We start from the raw sequence: 17,409 nt of genomic DNA, 5'->3' as shown, positions 1-17,409 counted from the left end.
GGCCCCTGTTAAATGAATAAATAAATAAATAAATAAATAAATAAATAAATAAATGAATAAAAAACTGATTTCAAAGGAAAATGAGAAAAATACTTAAGGCATACATCCAAAATGTGAAAAATACAAAAATTCTAAATATTTATTTACTTTTTAATAAAGGAAGACAGGTAATCATGTTTATAAACCCCCATTGTTAAAAAATGAATAATAATATCATTTAAGATATTTATGATCAAAAATTGATCTCAAAGGAAAATGAGAAAAATACATAAGGCTATAGGCTTATGTCCAAAATGTTAAAAATTCTAAATTTTAATTTTTTTTTCACTCGGACAGATGGGAAATCTTTATTCATCACCCACAGTGAAATAAGCAATCGTTTTTTTTTGTTTTGTTTTTTTTGTTGTTGATATTTATGATGAAAAGCTGGAAGCATATTTCACTGGAAAATCAGCAACATGCATAAGACTATAGTTGCATTTTGGAAATCTGAAAAAATAAAAAGAATTCTAATTGTGTATTTTATTTTACTCAGGAACATATGTGATGGTGTTTATGATACCCCCATTTACTAAGCCCCAGTGAAGGATAGGACAATCATGTGTATTCAATGCCCATTTTGAAATACACATCCATCCATTATCTATATCCGCTTATCCTGGGCAGGGACGCGGGGGTGCTGGAGCCTATCCCAGCATGCTTTGGTCGAGAGGCAGGAATAGACCCTGGACAGGCCGCCAATCTATCACAGGTCACACACACCACTCACTCACACACTCATACCTATGGGCAATTTAGAGTCTACAATTGGCCTACCTGCATGTCTTTGGACTGTGGGAGGAAACCAAAGTACCCGGAGGAAACCCACGCAGACACGGGGAGAACATACTCCAAAAACTCACGAAATACTCTCTACAAAATAAATGACTGCAAGCTCATTACTTTGCTTTTTTTTTTAATGGATGACATTTGCTAAAAACTACAACTACCACAAGCATTCCAGTTAATTAAAATAGTGTTACATTATGAAAATACATTTTAATGACATTCCAGAATTTTTGCTAGGTCACTGATGTAGTTATGATTGCATGTGTCACATTTCTCATTTCTGCTTTCAACAGAAAACTGAAGAACCCAGCTCCAGAATTTTTTTAATTTAAGTTGATTAATATAATCAAAGTTATGCAATATGTATTACATAATATGTATATTTTTGTTTGGTTTTCAAGCTTGAATTAAAGTGACTCGTCTCTCTTCCTGCCCGAACGCGGGGCGGGGTCAGAAATAGGCGCTCTTCCTCTCTGGGTTCTGCCTGACGTACAGAGCCACGCATCCCTCGCTCCTCTGCCACTGGTACCTGGGAAAACCACGCCCACACATCAGATCCGCTCACACTGGGCCTTTACCTGTCAAGTCTGCAGAATGTATATGGACCCGTATGGAACCTCCTGCATGTGGCGTTTCATAAACATGATTTGCCCTTTTGCGCCATGCCACCTCCTGGTTCCCCTTCTTCCAATTTCTCCCCCTCTATCCCCCCTTCTCTTGTACTCTGTGTGCCCTCCGTTCCTCGTCTTTACTAATACCTTCATTCACACAACCCTTTCTTTATTCACTCAGGCTCTGCTTCCCTCCCTCCACCCCTTCTTTGTCGCCCACTCACTCGCTTTGTCCGGGGATAAGCAAGCTGTCTCTTGCAGAGAGAGAGAACGGCTGACCGTCCATTGTCACCTGAGAGCTTCCTTCCTAAGAGAGGAGGGGGCGGGAAGGATGTAGCGAACAAGAAAGATCAATCAGAATATCTCACTACACAATAGGTATCACTGAAAAAAAGCACCAATCCACGCAGTGTTTGTCAGGGGGGGGATCAACACCCACCAGCTGCCATATCCAAATATCCGTGTCGTGCCGGGACTTCTCCGTCTCCCCTGGTCCATAGAGTGCGGTCTGGGAAAAAATTGGGAAAGGGGAGATTGAATAACAGTGTCGGTGAAGCACAGAGACATCACGGCAGACTGCAGGGGAAGGGCCAGCCCAGCTCACTTCCTGCCTCTGATCTGATCCATCGGGCGCTGAACTGGGCCCGTCTCGGTTTCAGAACATTAACCGGCGCTGAGTCCCTGCCAAGCGCCCGCGTCAATACCGCCTCGCCCGGACTGGTCTCTGATCAACCCGCCGGGGACAGACCCAGACTTTTTTATCGACGGGGAAAATCCAATTTGTTTCTGATTGGCTCCCGACGGCCCCTGCCCGTGTCCCAGTGGCACCTCTGTCTCGAACTGCGCCCCAAACACGTTGACGGGGCGTCCTCCGGCCAGCTCCGGGTGGTGCTTCTCCACCCACTCCCTGAAGACGAAGGGCTTCATCACGTGCATGCCGTTGAGCTGAAACGGAGGCTGTCTGAGGGGCTCATCTACGGAGGACACAAAGCAGCGCTGCTTCAGCCCGTAAAGCTGACACAGGAAGGGCCCTGGCATCTGCCAGAGGCCGAGCCATGCACTACACATAGGGCAGGCTGAAAGGCTGCTTTGCTGAACAGATCATTTCAACCTGATTTTTTAAATGGTGTTTGGTTAATACACCACTGCCCAGTGCATTAGCCTCCCATAATGAATCACATAACATCCAGGCCAACACAAGAAGTGTCAAGAACACTACAGAATGAGGAACTGTCATTTGGTTTTGAGTTCACGCTACTAGGAGAACATCGTCAAACATACTTTATTTTTGTAATTCCTGTCAGTCTGCAGGCGTGTCTCTTGACGGTTGCCATTAGTCAAGAAAACACATCAAGGAGGAAACGTGTCTACTGCATTTTAAGAATTTACTGACAAAAATGTTTTTGAAAACAGGTTTACTTAATATTACATTTCTGAAAAAATAAACATGAATAAACATCCACACTTCTTTTAAAATCCTTCAAAGATATTTTTTGAACCACATAACAAATTCCTGCACTGATAACATTAAAGGAACATCTGAGAAACTGGATAAACGTGCTTACCACGCAACACAATAACTAATCACATATCACCGCAACACTGCGTTACATTTTAGCACCCCGTAGCATAGCACCATGAAATGCAGCACGGCTGCACCACACCACCTGGCAGTGCCTGGTCATCCTGGCAGCGCTCCAGCAAACGGGTCAACACTGCACAGAATTCACTGCCTTAACCTTCTCACATGAAAAGGCAGGAGCACGGGAAGCGGTGAAGAAGAGAAATTCACCTTTGCTGGGCTTCCCTGTTCGGTACTGCTCAGAGCTGAAGAACCTGAATGAGAGAGAGGAGTGCCGTTATCAGCCCCTCCATTAATGATCACCAATCCTCTCATTCTCCATAGTGGCAGCAGACGACCCGGTCGATTATGCAATTAGGTAAATGACCTGTAGCTTCAGCCTGGAACATTCAGGGCTCTCACGGTAAAACGCTCAGGAACGCCAGCACGCGGTCGTCTGCTTTTCATTAAGCCTGATAATTAACTCAGCTATGTGATTAAGGGTTTGGGTGAATATAAACCTGCGGCACTCCAGAACCAGGGTTGTCGCCTCCCCTGTAGACCCTAAAGCCCTGGTAACAGGGGTCTGCCCTCTCTGAGGGGGGCATGACTTACTCCTTGATGACTGGCACCAGCTGTGTCCCCAGGTCTTTGCAGGGGAACCAGCGCTCGAACAGGACATCCGTGCTGTTTTCTACATAATACCTGCAATCACAGCACAACACCGGATTTAATGCTATCACAGCTGTATACGGTACTGCTTTGTTTTACTGTAATTGCTGCATATTTGCCCCTTCCCATCTTTTACTGTCCCCTACTTACTTTGAACTTAATTTAACTTAATAGTATGGTAATTACACTTTAGAGCACACTTTTTAGCTGTAAATGTCTTTGTATGCCTACTTCATAATTAAATACTTTTGTTGTTGTTGCCCACAAATTCGCCCGTTGGCCTTTTAATGTGACAGATCACTGACGGCGCCTGGTTCAGACGCACTGCGGTCCAGCATTTTCAAACCAAAACAACATGGTGGCCTCTTCACAAACTCTCTCATATTACACCTATACAGTCCATCAAAATATGTTTCCAAAAACATTTTATGGGAGAAATAGGCCATGTAATTGCTGATTCATATTTTATCCGCAATGCCTAGTTTGACAGTTTTACTCAAGTTTTAGGAGCCAGGTGCAACTGTGCTGTATGAATTTGTAAGGCAGTTCAGCGAAGTGGGCCCAAAGGAAAACTCTGTTTACTGTGCTGACAGGGAGTCACCAGGGTCTGATGAAAAGACAGTGCTCAGTTGAAAAGCATTCTACTGGATCGGCGTTATGTAAAACTCAGGTTCTCCATAATACAGTGTAATCATGTTTTGCATTGATGGAAAGCCATTGGCGTCTGGTGGTGGGGTGCTGACAAAAGATCCTGATACCTATGGGTCAGCGCCCAGCCAGATACAAAGATTATGCTTGCAGAGATAGCACAAGCAGGATCATTAATGTACTGTTCTGTTATCGTTGTGTCTTCATTTGATGACTTGTTTTGCTTTGATCTTTGAATATGTAAGGGGAAATGCACAATGGTTCCAGTAGACTCATCAATACAACCTCCTACGTGTATGCGTACAGTCATCTCACTACACACACTTTCTTCTTATCGACTGTCAACAAACCGCATTCACTTTAACCTGGCATTCCTTTATGACTCTTACCGCTGCACACCTAGCAGTTTCAGGGTCCTAACACAAGCATAGAACTCAAAATATCTGCACCCCAAAGTCACACGACTATACACTAGTGCAGTAGCAAGATACACTACTGTATCTATGCAGGCTACACAAGCCAGAGGCACGTACGCACCTGCTACCTAGGATAGATAGCGATCCATTTAGGGAAATACTACTTGCAGTCTCCTTCTATGCATAACTGTTAGGACTGAGGAAAGGTTAAAACATTATTTTTGGAATAAGATAACTGAAATGACATTAAATTATTATCCCATTCCAATAGCCCTAGGTAGGACTACACGCGTTCCTTCACTATTCAGATACTTAAGTGGTTTGGTGTATCTGAAGGGGTTCTTACAAATTCAATTGTATAGTGAATACTTTATGCAAATGAGATGGACACACTGACTCCATCCACTCTCTTTAAAACCTAATACAAATCAAAGAAAATCTGGCCTGAGTGGGAATCCTCAAATTGGCTGAAACTGGGTGTAGTCAACCTGAATTAGTCATTTGAATTAAAAATGTTTTGGGAAAAAAAAATAAAACATTATGGATATGACCCTTAAATAAAAATAAATAAACATTCCATGCCCTCCATTTATTTTAATGAGAAAAAAACTTAAAGATCAAAAATTCCCCTTTTTCCAAGTTTAGCATGATAGCTGTATATAACAATTGCTGCTCTTTCGCCTGGAATTTCATCATCACTTCTAATCTGTGGTTTTGTTTTTGTCTGTTCTTGAAAACAGAACAATTGCTGTGTACATTTAGCATGACCATTCATGCTACACTAATTCCGTTTGGGCCTCTGAGACTACATGCCCCAGAAGCGCCCCCTCTCTGGGGTTGAGATGCACCTAACCTTCTCCTCAGGTCGTAGACGTACTGCTGCAGCTGGTTCCATTTCAGTTTGATCCAGCCTAAACTGGCTTTAGTGGGCAGAGAGTACAAAATGGAGGCCGAGCTGAAGACAAACGCACCTCAGACAGTCTATCTCAGAGGGAAGTCTCCGGCGCTCCACCACCAGCCCCACTGTGTTCGCCTGCCGCTGGGGGGAGTGGGGGATCCGGGCCGGGAGCAGGAACATCTGAGCGCCCAGGAAGAACAGAAACATGACACGCAAACACACTCGCACCTGCTTACGCGCACTCTCGCCCAAAAACCTCTACTTATACAGTAGGAGTAGAGGGAGATGCCACTATTTGTATTTGTATCTGTATTTGTTCAACCAACAAACAGATTTTTTACCATTATAATCACTTGCACTGACATTGTTGAGATATCAAAGCACTAAAGTCATGGTTTTACAATAACATCAATAATAATCCAGTTTAACCACAGGTAAATAGCTGTTGTGTGTGTGTGTGTGGGTGTGTGTGGTGTGTGTGCGTGTGTGCGTGCGTGCGCATGTGTGTGTGCATGCGGGCGTGCGTGTGCGAGTGCGCGTGCGTGTGGGTGCGGGTGCGTGTGCATATGTGTGTGTGTGTGTGTGTGCGTGCGTGTGCGTGTGTGCGTGCATGTGTCTAGTTGAGAAACTTGGTTCTGACTTCTGAGCGAATGGCGTCAAAAAGGTGGGAATAAAAGATCATCTCTCTACGTGACCGGAGTCACCTTTGCTTGGACTTAATTAATACTGGATTGGCTGTTTATGTATTATAATTTATCTGTTTTCATGTAAGCCATGTACACGTATGTGCACAGACACCTACGAACACACACCTACATACACATACATATACCAGCTTAGACACACTCTCACACGCACAGTTAATCATGTATGTGCACGCAGCCACACATTCATACACACAAATAGACACATTCACCTTCTTATATACACACACACTTCCTTACACTTAAAAATCATAATAGGCACAATACACACACACACACATATAGGCACTGCATTGCTGTGTGCAGAATACAGAGCCTGCCATTGTGCAGACAGGTGAGAGTCCCAGTTAATTATATCCAAGGTTACAGCAGTCTGAATAGAGCTGCTGCGGTACTCACCTCCCCCTCACGGATGGGTACATCCTTGTGTTTGCCGTTCTCAATCACCTTCAGACACATGTCCCCTCGGACCTGATAAAAGAGCTGGACCAGAACAGAGGAACAAAGGGACGGGACAGAGAAAGATGTCAATGAGCACGCCACCTCTGCCACATGCATTCTCCTTTTATACAGGGGCTAACACACTGACTAATGCATTTAATACAAATCCAAGTCATCCAGAGGGAAAACCCTGTTCAGGAATAAAATTCTATCATTTCCTTTGGGACAACTTGGTGATTTTGACTGAATCCAGCAACTTTGCAGTGATACTTCACTGCTGCTGGTTCAAACGACAGTTACTGACACTTTGATGTGTGAATGTTATCAACCCTTCTAAATAACAGAAGTGTTGGTTGCGAGAACAAGCCACTTGTTTAGATAAAAAGATGTAATACTCTGAGGTTAGAAGTGGTCAAACTGTATGGAGTGACGTGCACATGTCAATGTCCCGTGTTCTGTGTGTGAAAGCTGCTAATGCAACACCAGTGTCGGATGAAGGGAGGTCATCACAGGGCACCCTGGGATATGTAGTTGCTATCAGGATCACAGAGAGTGCTGTCCTGTATTCCCTCTGACTGCCTATTCTTTGCTGCTGAGATTGTGAGCAGTAATTTTAGTTGCCATGACATCTGTGAGCCTGAGAATCCAATCTGGACTTAGTCAGTCATTGCTGAGTATCTCCCAGTGTCCCCTGTGAGGCAGTGATGTGACACGCGCCAGCATCAGAGACTCAGGTACTTTTAGCCGAACCTTCGCAGTGAACTCTATTCCCTCGTAGCACTTACTGTTGAACTATTTCAAACTGAACGTTCTATTTTGTAGAAGGGAGAATTTTATTAAGATAAATGCGACAAGAAGATGGAGAGGGATTGTCAGCACAGATTCTGTGGATCGTTATTGCGGAGTAAGGAAAGATATTACATTGTGCTATCAAGAATACAGCCAAATGATTTTAGATATACATGTTAATGATCGCCTGCCATTTTCCCCTTTCCCCATTATTATTCACTGTGCACGACTTTTTCCGACTCTTAGCTAAAGTTAGTGGACAGGAATTAGTTTGAATATACTTGCAAATGTAACCTAATGCTAAGCTTGTTGAATAAATGCTTTGATCGTCTGCAACCATTTGCAGAATTCCACCCACTCCTGTTCAAAAAAATAAGCAGGCAACTGTGTAGACAGAGGGCCTGTTTTTGACTTTGCCCTGCTAGGACACACAATGGCTGCCCAGTTGGAGAAGGGGGGCTGTGGCAGACTTTGAAATCACAGACTTTGACGTTCCAAAGTTACCTAAAATTGACATACCCCTGCTTTAGAGCAGAACAGCTGGAGTCACTGCCCAGCATATTTTATTTCTCACCTCTTCCCCTTCCTCAATGTGATAGTCCTTCCTGGTGTTTGGGCCTCCGACAAACATGATGTTCAACTGGCGAAAATGCCTGAATGGAAAATATAATAATAATAATAATAATAATAATAATTCACAGTTTGTTGTTCCTGTGATTAATGCGACAGTAGGCTAGGCTATAACACATATTTCTCACACTAACTGCTTGGGTGTAACTCTGAATCTGACTCAATAACAGCAGGGTTCAAACTCTAAATTGAAACGACTCTTAAGAAACAAATATCATGCAAGTAAACTGGAATGGATAGTATACTCGTGATTGTAGGAAAGAACACATAATAACCACATAGTTAAGCAATGTAGTATATAGGCTTTTTAAAATTACTGCGCAGTCAGATAGGGATATGGCGTTTCTAATAAGACGTGGTCACGCAGCGCGACCGTAAATCGTCAGTTAATTCGTAGGTTATCCGAGGGCAACGGTAAAAATTGGACGCCTTGTACTTTGTCTTAAACTGTCTATGGAGAAACCCTTTTTTGTAATCCTACTTACATTAGTTTGTTGCACACAGGTGGGAGGAAAGAATTTTCGTTTTGAGCAATCCATTTGTCGACATTGACCAGAAGTGGCGCATCCATTTTAGCAGTGAATTATTGTGAAATAATATTTCTATTTTTATTTAAGGACGTTTGCGTCTCCCGGTCGAAGAACTACCGTTCTCCTGGTAACAAGTAGCAAAAGTCCAAAAGAAGAACAGAAAGTTGCAAAACTGGGGAGGAGTTTGAAGTTACTGTGCCATTATTGGCGAAAAGCTGTTTTATATGTAACCTGGAAAAGTTAGTTTCGATTAAGGATTACGTGTGGTTTATCGGTACACGGTATTAAAGACACGAAAGAATGCATTCTTGTTATTTATTAGTCTACCTTATAGCTTCATATGAATTTTATTCTTGACGTCATGCCTTATTTGTTTAAAACTGTCATCCTGATATTCTTTAAATCAGCATATTTTCAGTAAACTAGAGTTATAGCCTACTGGATTATGCATGCCAAGGCTGCTATAATAGTTTAGTTTTTTTTAAATTAGTTGTTACTTCTATACTATATTTTCTAAATTCATTTTTAAATTTCAGTTTAGTTATAACCCTCTGTGTTAGTTTTTATTTAGATTATTTTTAGGAGAGCCGTGCCTATTTAGTTTTTTATGATTCAGTCTCAGTTTTGGATTCAGGGATGGTAAAGTGAAAGTTATAAATCGTGTAAAAGAAAGACGATGGAAACATCAACGCAAATTGACTGATTAGAAACTGAAATCCCGGTTTACGGTGTACTTTTAATTACGGATATGATAGTCTTATACTAAACAAGATGGTAGCTAGGAACGTTTAACAGCAGTTTTGTCCTGTTACAGGGACAATAATGTACAAGGCAGTGTATCGCATATAGTGGCCCGGAACACCCAACAAGCGCAGGACAAATGCCGCGTCGTTTATTATTGTTTTTATTAAATAAAGTTTTTGGGGCAAGTGCATTTCTTATGTTTTTTTTTGTTTTTTTTTTTTTGTTTTTTTTGCATTTTACAAATCTGTTTTCATAGCTTCCGTTTTAGTTCTGTTTAATTTACCTTCCTGTCTAAAATGATTATTTGTTGCTATTGGATACCAAGTGGAAATCTCCCCAATATGAATATTTCACTGTTGAAAAATCGATAGTCACCAAAAGTATGCATGGCCAAAAAATAAATAAGGAAACCCTGGCAGCAATGATTAAAAATGCAGCCTGAGTGCAATATATTTAGCCACAAGGACAACATCGTGCTGCCTATGGGTACAAACTTTTTAAGGTTTTATTTTTGTTATCCATATTTTTAATAGTAATTTTTATAGATGTATAATTTTAGCTAACAGGCACACAAGTACAGAGTTCTGGTGGTTGTGTACTGGCATGGGTATACACAAACCCTAAGAAAATGAGGTTGACGTCATTCATTAGGCTACTTATTGATGCTGATTAATCATCCTCACTTTATCATAAAGCGTATTACAAATAAAAAGGGGTATCGTTCAAAATGACAATACCCCCATCCACTAAGCAAGCAGACCAAGTAGGTTTAAGAAGCATGATCACAATTGTGTTATCCATAGGTCATAGCCTTCGCAATCACTGGATCTGAAATTATTTGTTAAATTATGGAACATTGAGGAATGATACCTGAGACTTTTTCCAGGTTCTCCAAATAGGCCCATAGCATGAGTTGACTGACCTTTCAAGGTTTTTCACAGAATAAGTGCACAGGCTCTCAGTCCTTTGAAACATTAACTTCTGTATGACTTGACTTCATGTAAACACACAGTTGTTCAGCTACCACTGCACAAAGCCAGAAAAATAAAGGCCCATCCATTTTTGTTTACCATTTTCCAACGAACCATTAGTAATCCTTCTAAATAGTCAATACCTATTTCAACCAAAACTAAAACTCTTCATTGTTATCATCCATCCATTATCTATACCCGCTTATCCTGGACAGAATCGCAGGGAATACTGGAGCCTATCCCAGCATCCATTGGGTGAGAGGCTGGAATACACCCAGGAAAGGACACCAATCTATCACACACACACACACACACCACTCGTTCACCATTCACTCACACTCTCATATCTATGGGCAATTTAGAGTCTCCAATTAGCCTACCTGCATGTCTTGGGAGGAAACCAGAGTACCCGGAGGAAACCCACAAGGACACGGGGAGTACATGCAAACTCCACACAGGAAGGCCCGGGCCGGATTCGAACCCCCAACCTACTGTACCACTCTGCCGCCCTGCTCAATTGCTAACAGTAATCAATTGCAAGAAACATAATGTGTTTTGTTTTGTCAATATTAAAAAGTAAAAAAAAAAATAAAGTGGAAATGAAATAAACTATGAGCATCAAACCAACAGTGTCTTCAGTCGATAGTAAACGATTTTGTCCTACTGTATTTTAATGAAGACTAAGGCAATAAGTGTGGTCAAATACTGACCCCTGGTGGCATTTTATGACATTGCAACTAATGCATTTATGAATGTCCGGAGCCTGAACAAAATGATGGATGAGGGTGCTTTCTCTTTATTTATAATTCATTTTTCTGATATTATTTACAGTGTTTAGCATGTTACCATTTGAAGTTATTGCACTAAGTAGTCAAGGCTTATTTTCATCTGCAGTCCCTGGGCAGGTGACAATCACACAACACAATGCACAGTAAAATGTTCAGTGTTAAATCAACTCTGGTCCCTGCTGCACTCATATGTACTCTGTTAGAGTTGAATTAAGACTGGACATTTTACTGTGTGGCTGAGTTCCAATAGAATGAATACATATACAAAGAAAACAATATCAAGAATAGACAAACACCTGTATTAAAATAACCTGAGAACAATTCATGATTCAGTGTTTGGCCCTGTGTGAATGTCCACACTTGTGATCTTGCCACGGTATGCATTTGCATAACATTTCCTATTTCAGGAATTTGACCAAACCAAACAACCAACCAGATGTTAACTTACCAGAAAACTTGGATGTAGGCTTCGTCAAAGGGGTTCATAGTGTTTTGATTGACACATAGTCAGATCAATTGATGGAAGTTTTCTCGAGTTGATTAAAGTGACGGCCAATGGATTTGCACTGCGTGGAATTGTTTTTTTTTTAACTTAACTTGATGCCTGATTTTTAATTAAAAACATTTTTATTTAATTTGGTTACCAATAAATAATTCTAATTAATGAATAATTTATTAATCAAACCACAATTCAACTCAACGTAGTTTTATTCAATAGTCATTTACCATTTTTGGTTACTCCCACTCCATGGCTTCCGCTGGACAGCCTTTTATTAGCACTGACCTCTTGGGAGTAGGTTCGCTGTTATTATGACCAATATGATTATACTGTAATACTGATAAATGAATACGTCTAATAGACAAATATTGCGAATCACTTACACAGGAAAGATTCTCCATCTACATTTTCCAGCTCTTTCCAACACCGTCAGATACAGTATTGAGGGGAAACGCGGGCGAACAGTGCGCAGGGTAGGCCACTTGCGTATTACTGACATTCTATTGATACGACGGGCTGACGAGTAGCCTACCAAGACCGCAGATGTGTGCGGACAGCGGACACTGCGAGAGGCCTTTGTTTTACAGCTAACGTTAACCATACGTTAGGGTACCTAGTTAATATTTCAGTTTAATATTTGCTATGTGTGCAGCTAGCCAACTTAACTAAACAGTCGAAACACTTGTCAGCTAACGTTAGGTAACTAGCTGTCTTTACTTAGCGGACATCCAAGCATGACTTTTCAGGTCCGACAGTATTAGACTAGAACTGGGCAGCAGGATGTATAAAATGATCGACACTGTAGCAACGGTTGAAGACAGCGTCGGCCTACTACCTAGCTAGTTAACTTAAGGTTGTTAAAATTTGTTTAGCCATATGATCTTTTTAAACGATTAAGCCAGCACGAGCCAGATCTCTAGCTAAATGTTGATAAAACTTTAGTCTGCCAAAATTCGCGCTAAATTAGCTAACGTTATCTTGCCGGCTACTACTGTGAGTGGCTGTGGTGAAGGCTCGCAAGCTAATGCTAGCTAGCAAAACGGACTGTGATTACACCCGTAACATACGGGGAACTACGAAATATTATCGAACGCTAGCTACGCTAGTTAGCTAAGCTAGGTAAATAAGAATCAGCCAGTCCGTTTCCTGGTTATGGCTACCGAATGCAGCTAGCGAACTGGATGTCAACGCAGATGGTTAATCTAATATTAGCTAGCTAATGCTACCGGCTGAAAAGAAGGTGCTCTGCCGTTTACAGCTAATAATTTTTTTTACGGTCCGCTGTCTTGGGATCACACAGTATAATGTGAATGTATCCATGATGTAGCCAATATTTAAAAAACATGAAACATATTCGGGACAATCAGGTAATAACCAATAAATTCAAGGAATTATGACGACCATGTGGAGCAGCTATGAACTCTATTGTGGGCTAACTGCACTGGAGCTCCAGTGGCGCAATCGGTTAGCGCGCGGTACTTATACAGCAGTACAAAGCAGAGCAATGCCGAGGTTGTGAGTTCGAGCCTCACCTGGAGCATACATTTTAGAAATGGGTGTGAAGCATACCAAGTAAAATACTCACGAACATTATCGAAATATTGTACATTAAAAACGGCAATGAAATTCGCTTCCTACAATTTCCTACTTTGTCAGAATAACCAGAAGGTACAGGAACACATTGATTTATAGGGAGGTAGCACTGGTGAATAGGAGGGAAACTTTTTTTTCTTACAAGAATATACTATAAAATACAAGATATTTTTGCACTAAAACTTGAATTTTTAAAATTATTATTAAGGTGCAATACAATCATGTAATTTGCATGTTACACCAATCACTTTCTGGACTCAGTGGATGAAGTCAGAATTATTTTTCTTGTTTTAATGTGATCACAAAATGGTTGGTAATCTACAGAGCCATATTGTCTGTGTATAAATATATATATTTATGAAGCTGTATGTAAAATGTTGTGGCTGTATCTACTTTTAAAGACAAAGTGTCACAGCATATGTATATGGGGAATATGTCATTTTGAGAAAATGACAGTTAAATATACTTTTGTGCTTTGTGTAGATGGGGGAGGACAGGGGGGTGGTAAATAATAATCAAAAATAACTTTATGATTATTTTTTGCATATTTCTATGAAACTAGGGTAGTAATAGAATCTATATATCAGAATATCTCAAATTCACATGTGAAACCCAAAAGTTTACCTGTGGTACTTGGCCTGACAATGAAATAACTTGAGAACATTTAGGTAAGTGACTAGAGGAAATAATTACATTGATGTCTCTTGAGCAGTTTTGCCTTGTATTGACTCCCCTCTTGAGGTATTTATACCATGCTGTACACTGGAACGTTGCAGAAAAGTCAACTGCTCCAATTTGTGTTCGTTGTCAGGTGGGTATTTATTATACAGATGAATGGGCATTTATTATTAAATGCTGGGATGTCAAACACATGAAGAGAATATAATTTGGCTAGCATTAGCTCTGGAAGATGTGGTACAGTCCAAATGCTGAGAGCAATTATGTTGTGATGATTATACTATACTATGTGTACTGTCACTTGCAATGAGCATTGAGCTGAAGGAAAACATCCATTTTATTTTATATTTAATGGACAATAAAGTTTTCTATTCTATTCTACTAATTAGCCATCCTCACTACATAAGCTGAATAAGCTAAATATCTTAAGAACTTGACACAGAGGGTCTTGGGAGTTTTCAGCTGTAATTAGCTGTGAATGTCTGTGTTGTTCCTTCTTGTCTGCAGATGGCGATATAACCTCACCTAAAATTAAATCTGGCAGAAAAACAAGGTGTGCAGCAGACACATTTAATCCTGTTCGAAATTTGAATATTTCATGTAAAAAACTAGTCAGGAACTAGTAGGCCTGTGAATTTATCAACATTATTGACCTTATTGAATGATTTAGAGTATTGTAACATTTTTTTTCTTTTCTTTCTTTAGTTTTTGACTGAGAAATAAATAGGCTCAGGTATCTGTGCATTTTTGGGTGAGTTATCTGAGAGCAGCGTGATCCTGTCTGTTATTAATACACCAGCTGAACAGAAAGGTCACAACCGATACCAGGGCCTGGGCCAGTGTCAGGGCAACTTGTGTTCCAAGGCCAATTAGCTGCTCAGAAACAGTGTGTGTGTGTGTGTGTGTGTGTGTGCGTATCGAAATGTTGTTCTTCATCTCAACTGGAAAACCCAAATGGAAAAATAAATGGCTAGTGTTACTTAAAAGTCAGTGCACAATTTAACTCTGGCGTGCCAAGGCTTCCATTTCTGATTGCCACGCACTGCAGTGGGTTTATTTTCACTTGATCCAGATTGCCTTTGCAGTGGCCTTGTTTTGGTCGTCATGGTGATCTCGTGCAGGAGGCGGCCTTGGTCTGAGTCAGAGATACTGACTGTTCAGCTGCCAGAAGAATTCCCGGTACCTGCCCCCTATTTCCACCCCAGTCATACCATGAAAATATCCACTATACTGTATCTGACTCATTCTGCCCTATCACGTTACAACGTAAAATGTATGTTGTGTTGACCTTCCTATGTACACCATGTGTACACTGTTTTTGTTTTTTTATTTTGTTTTTTTTTGAAGATTCGGCAGTTTCAGTACAACCCCTGTTTGTGCCTTTATTTAAATTAACATTTTACGTTTTGGTAGAAACCTGTGACCTTGCAAATGAGTGCTTTGCAAATTGATCTGAAATTATGTATTTTGCTGTGGGGTGAATGTGTAATGGAGTACTGAGCAGCTCATGCCCGAAGTTTGTCTGAAATGCAGTAGACCAGGCTGACCATTTGATGGCACTATTGTCTATGGTTTCTGAGAACTGTTTTTCTCTTTTTTTCTGAATGAGCGCTGGAGGCTAGATGACTTGCTGTGAGTGGCTATGCCAGATTTTGAATGAAAACAGTTTAGATACAGGCTCATTTCCTCGATTGATGTAACTTTATTTTTATTTTTACAAAATGTAATCTCGGATAAGTAATGGTAATTATACTCTTTCAAACAGTTTGCAGTGCGTCTTCTTTTGTGTGTGATGAAGTTAGAGGAATATTCTGTAAATACAAGCTGTTGTTGTCTGCATATGCAGGTCTGAGTCATGAGTAAACATAACGGGAACACTGGGCGATCCCTGGGACCCTGCGCCCTGCGGTTACTCTGGCAACAATCTGCTCTGTTCGCTTGGTTTGCACAGCTGTGATGTCTGTGTTCTTGACTCGTAGAGCCTGCTGATAAGAGAGAGGAGTGTGTTTGTGTTCAGTATGCGTTCATATCGCTATAGCATGATCCGTGTGTGCTGGACCTGGTTTCAGTCAGGTCCATAGCAGAATCCTTGAGGTCGGGCCCAGTAACTCCCCTGTCTAAGCCAGAGGTCTGATTCCGACTTCACATGGCACTTATTCCTATGCCTGCGGCGAAGTAATGTTACCATGGAAACTTCCAGCCTGGCAGTAATTAACAGTGATTAAGATCAATTAGGGACTCTTTGACGTTCGCCAAGATAAGTTAATAATTATTGCCACCTATGGGAGTCGATTTTCCTGTTTTATTTATGCAAGTTGACACAGGGTTATTCTTTCGCTTACAGCCCACCTGGCAACAAAGCTCTCTTAAGCTCATCAGTTAGGCTCTGGCCATGTTCTTTTATATAGGAAGTAACAACGTTTCTTCCAGTTCATGTCTTGACTAAAAGTTTATCACTCAAGCATCAGGATAAAGTTTTTTTTAATAAAGATAATGTTTTACAACAATGTCCAAGTCTTTCCCCTGTAGTCTTGAGATTAGTCTCATTTTGAGGAGATTATGGACTTAAAGACAGAGCCTACACTTGATCTTATATAATACATATGGGTCAGCATTATCATACACAGAATTGTTACCACTCAAGTTAATGCTGAACTATTTCCCGCTTAAATCTTTTAGTACAGTAAGTACACAGTAGTACAGTCTGACTAAAAAACGATTTAAGTTTGATTTTATCCCATTTAATCCTACTAGTCACAATCATGATCACAAATACAACAAACATTTTCCCATGGATTGTTTCTTAGCGTTACAAAGAGAACACAAATTGTGTATGGACATCAGGAAATCAGGTTTTACATGGGGTAAGGTATATATTGACTCCAATGAGTCCCCAGTCAGCAGGTCATTGGATTTAGGCTTTGTCACATGGTGTGAGGCTGATATTTGTCAGCTGAACTTTTTATAAGTAATTAATATTACTAGAATGTGCCATGACAACCACTAGTCTAAGACCTAACGTTGTACCTTGACAAATGTAACTGGTCTTATCGCTGTGTCAGACTTCATTTGCAATGTGGTTTAAGAATATGACATTTGGACGCATCCTTTCCTGTACTTACATCAGCCGTTGCATTTGTCCTAATATCAATAGGCTGTCCTCTGGGCAAACCAAGGACAAATTAAAGAGCCTTTTTTATGGCAGTTGTGTTTGATGAAGGTCAGAGACATTCCGGGTTATGCAATACTGTGAGATAAGGCCCACCAGTTATAGCACCGTATTGACAGAATTGCTTGTGGTGCTGCATAGGATTTAAGAGTCGGGGATTGTGGGAATTAATTTCATGTGGATACTTGGAGGGTTGCTTTAAAAAAATATGAAGTTGCATCTTTCCTTCCTTACTTCCT

The 17,409-nt window shown here is 40.7% G+C and overlaps 1 protein-coding gene and 1 non-coding gene across 2 annotated transcripts; one reads left to right on the top strand and one right to left on the bottom strand.

The window, feature by feature from the left end:
* Positions 1 to 938: 938 nt before the first annotated feature.
* On the bottom strand, positions 939 to 8,912 carry haao (3-hydroxyanthranilate 3,4-dioxygenase). Its single transcript, XM_064318220.1, has 10 exons — positions 8,684 to 8,912; positions 8,143 to 8,221; positions 6,738 to 6,821; positions 5,708 to 5,814; positions 3,616 to 3,705; positions 3,232 to 3,275; positions 2,268 to 2,413; positions 1,879 to 1,947; positions 1,664 to 1,746; positions 939 to 1,357 (listed from the first exon to the last, which is right to left on the bottom strand). Exons 1-10 carry the CDS (start codon positions 8,767 to 8,769, stop codon positions 1,279 to 1,281), a joined length of 867 nt encoding a protein of 288 aa, XP_064174290.1. The 5' UTR covers positions 8,770 to 8,912; the 3' UTR covers positions 939 to 1,278.
* A 4,264-nt stretch (positions 8,913 to 13,176) lies between these two features.
* On the top strand, positions 13,177 to 13,270 carry trnai-uau (transfer RNA isoleucine (anticodon UAU)). Its single transcript has 2 exons — positions 13,177 to 13,214; positions 13,235 to 13,270. It is a non-coding gene; the product is annotated as a tRNA-Ile (tRNA).
* The last annotated feature ends 4,139 nt before the right edge of the window (positions 13,271 to 17,409 follow it).

This window comes from Anguilla rostrata, chromosome 18 (genome assembly GCF_018555375.3).
Source record: "Anguilla rostrata isolate EN2019 chromosome 18, ASM1855537v3, whole genome shotgun sequence".
Classification (NCBI taxonomy): Eukaryota; Metazoa; Chordata; class Actinopteri; order Anguilliformes; family Anguillidae; genus Anguilla; species Anguilla rostrata.
This window is presented reverse-complemented; position numbering and strand designations above follow the sequence as displayed.

What these genes read in the sequence shown, in the direction of transcription:
- haao (XM_064318220.1), bottom strand. Translation starts at nt 8,769, where the DNA reads ATGGATGCGCCACTTCTGGTCAATGTCGACAAATGGATTGCTCAAAAC. An exon ending in TCTGAGATAGACTGTCTGAG is followed by an intron (nt 3,706 to 5,707) that starts GTGCGTTTGTCT and finishes CTGTGATTGCAG; the next exon opens with GTATTATGTAGAAAACAGCA. An exon ending in AACAGGGAAGCCCAGCAAAG is followed by an intron (nt 2,414 to 3,231) that starts GTGAATTTCTCT and finishes TGTCCTCCGTAG; the next exon opens with ATGAGCCCCTCAGACAGCCT.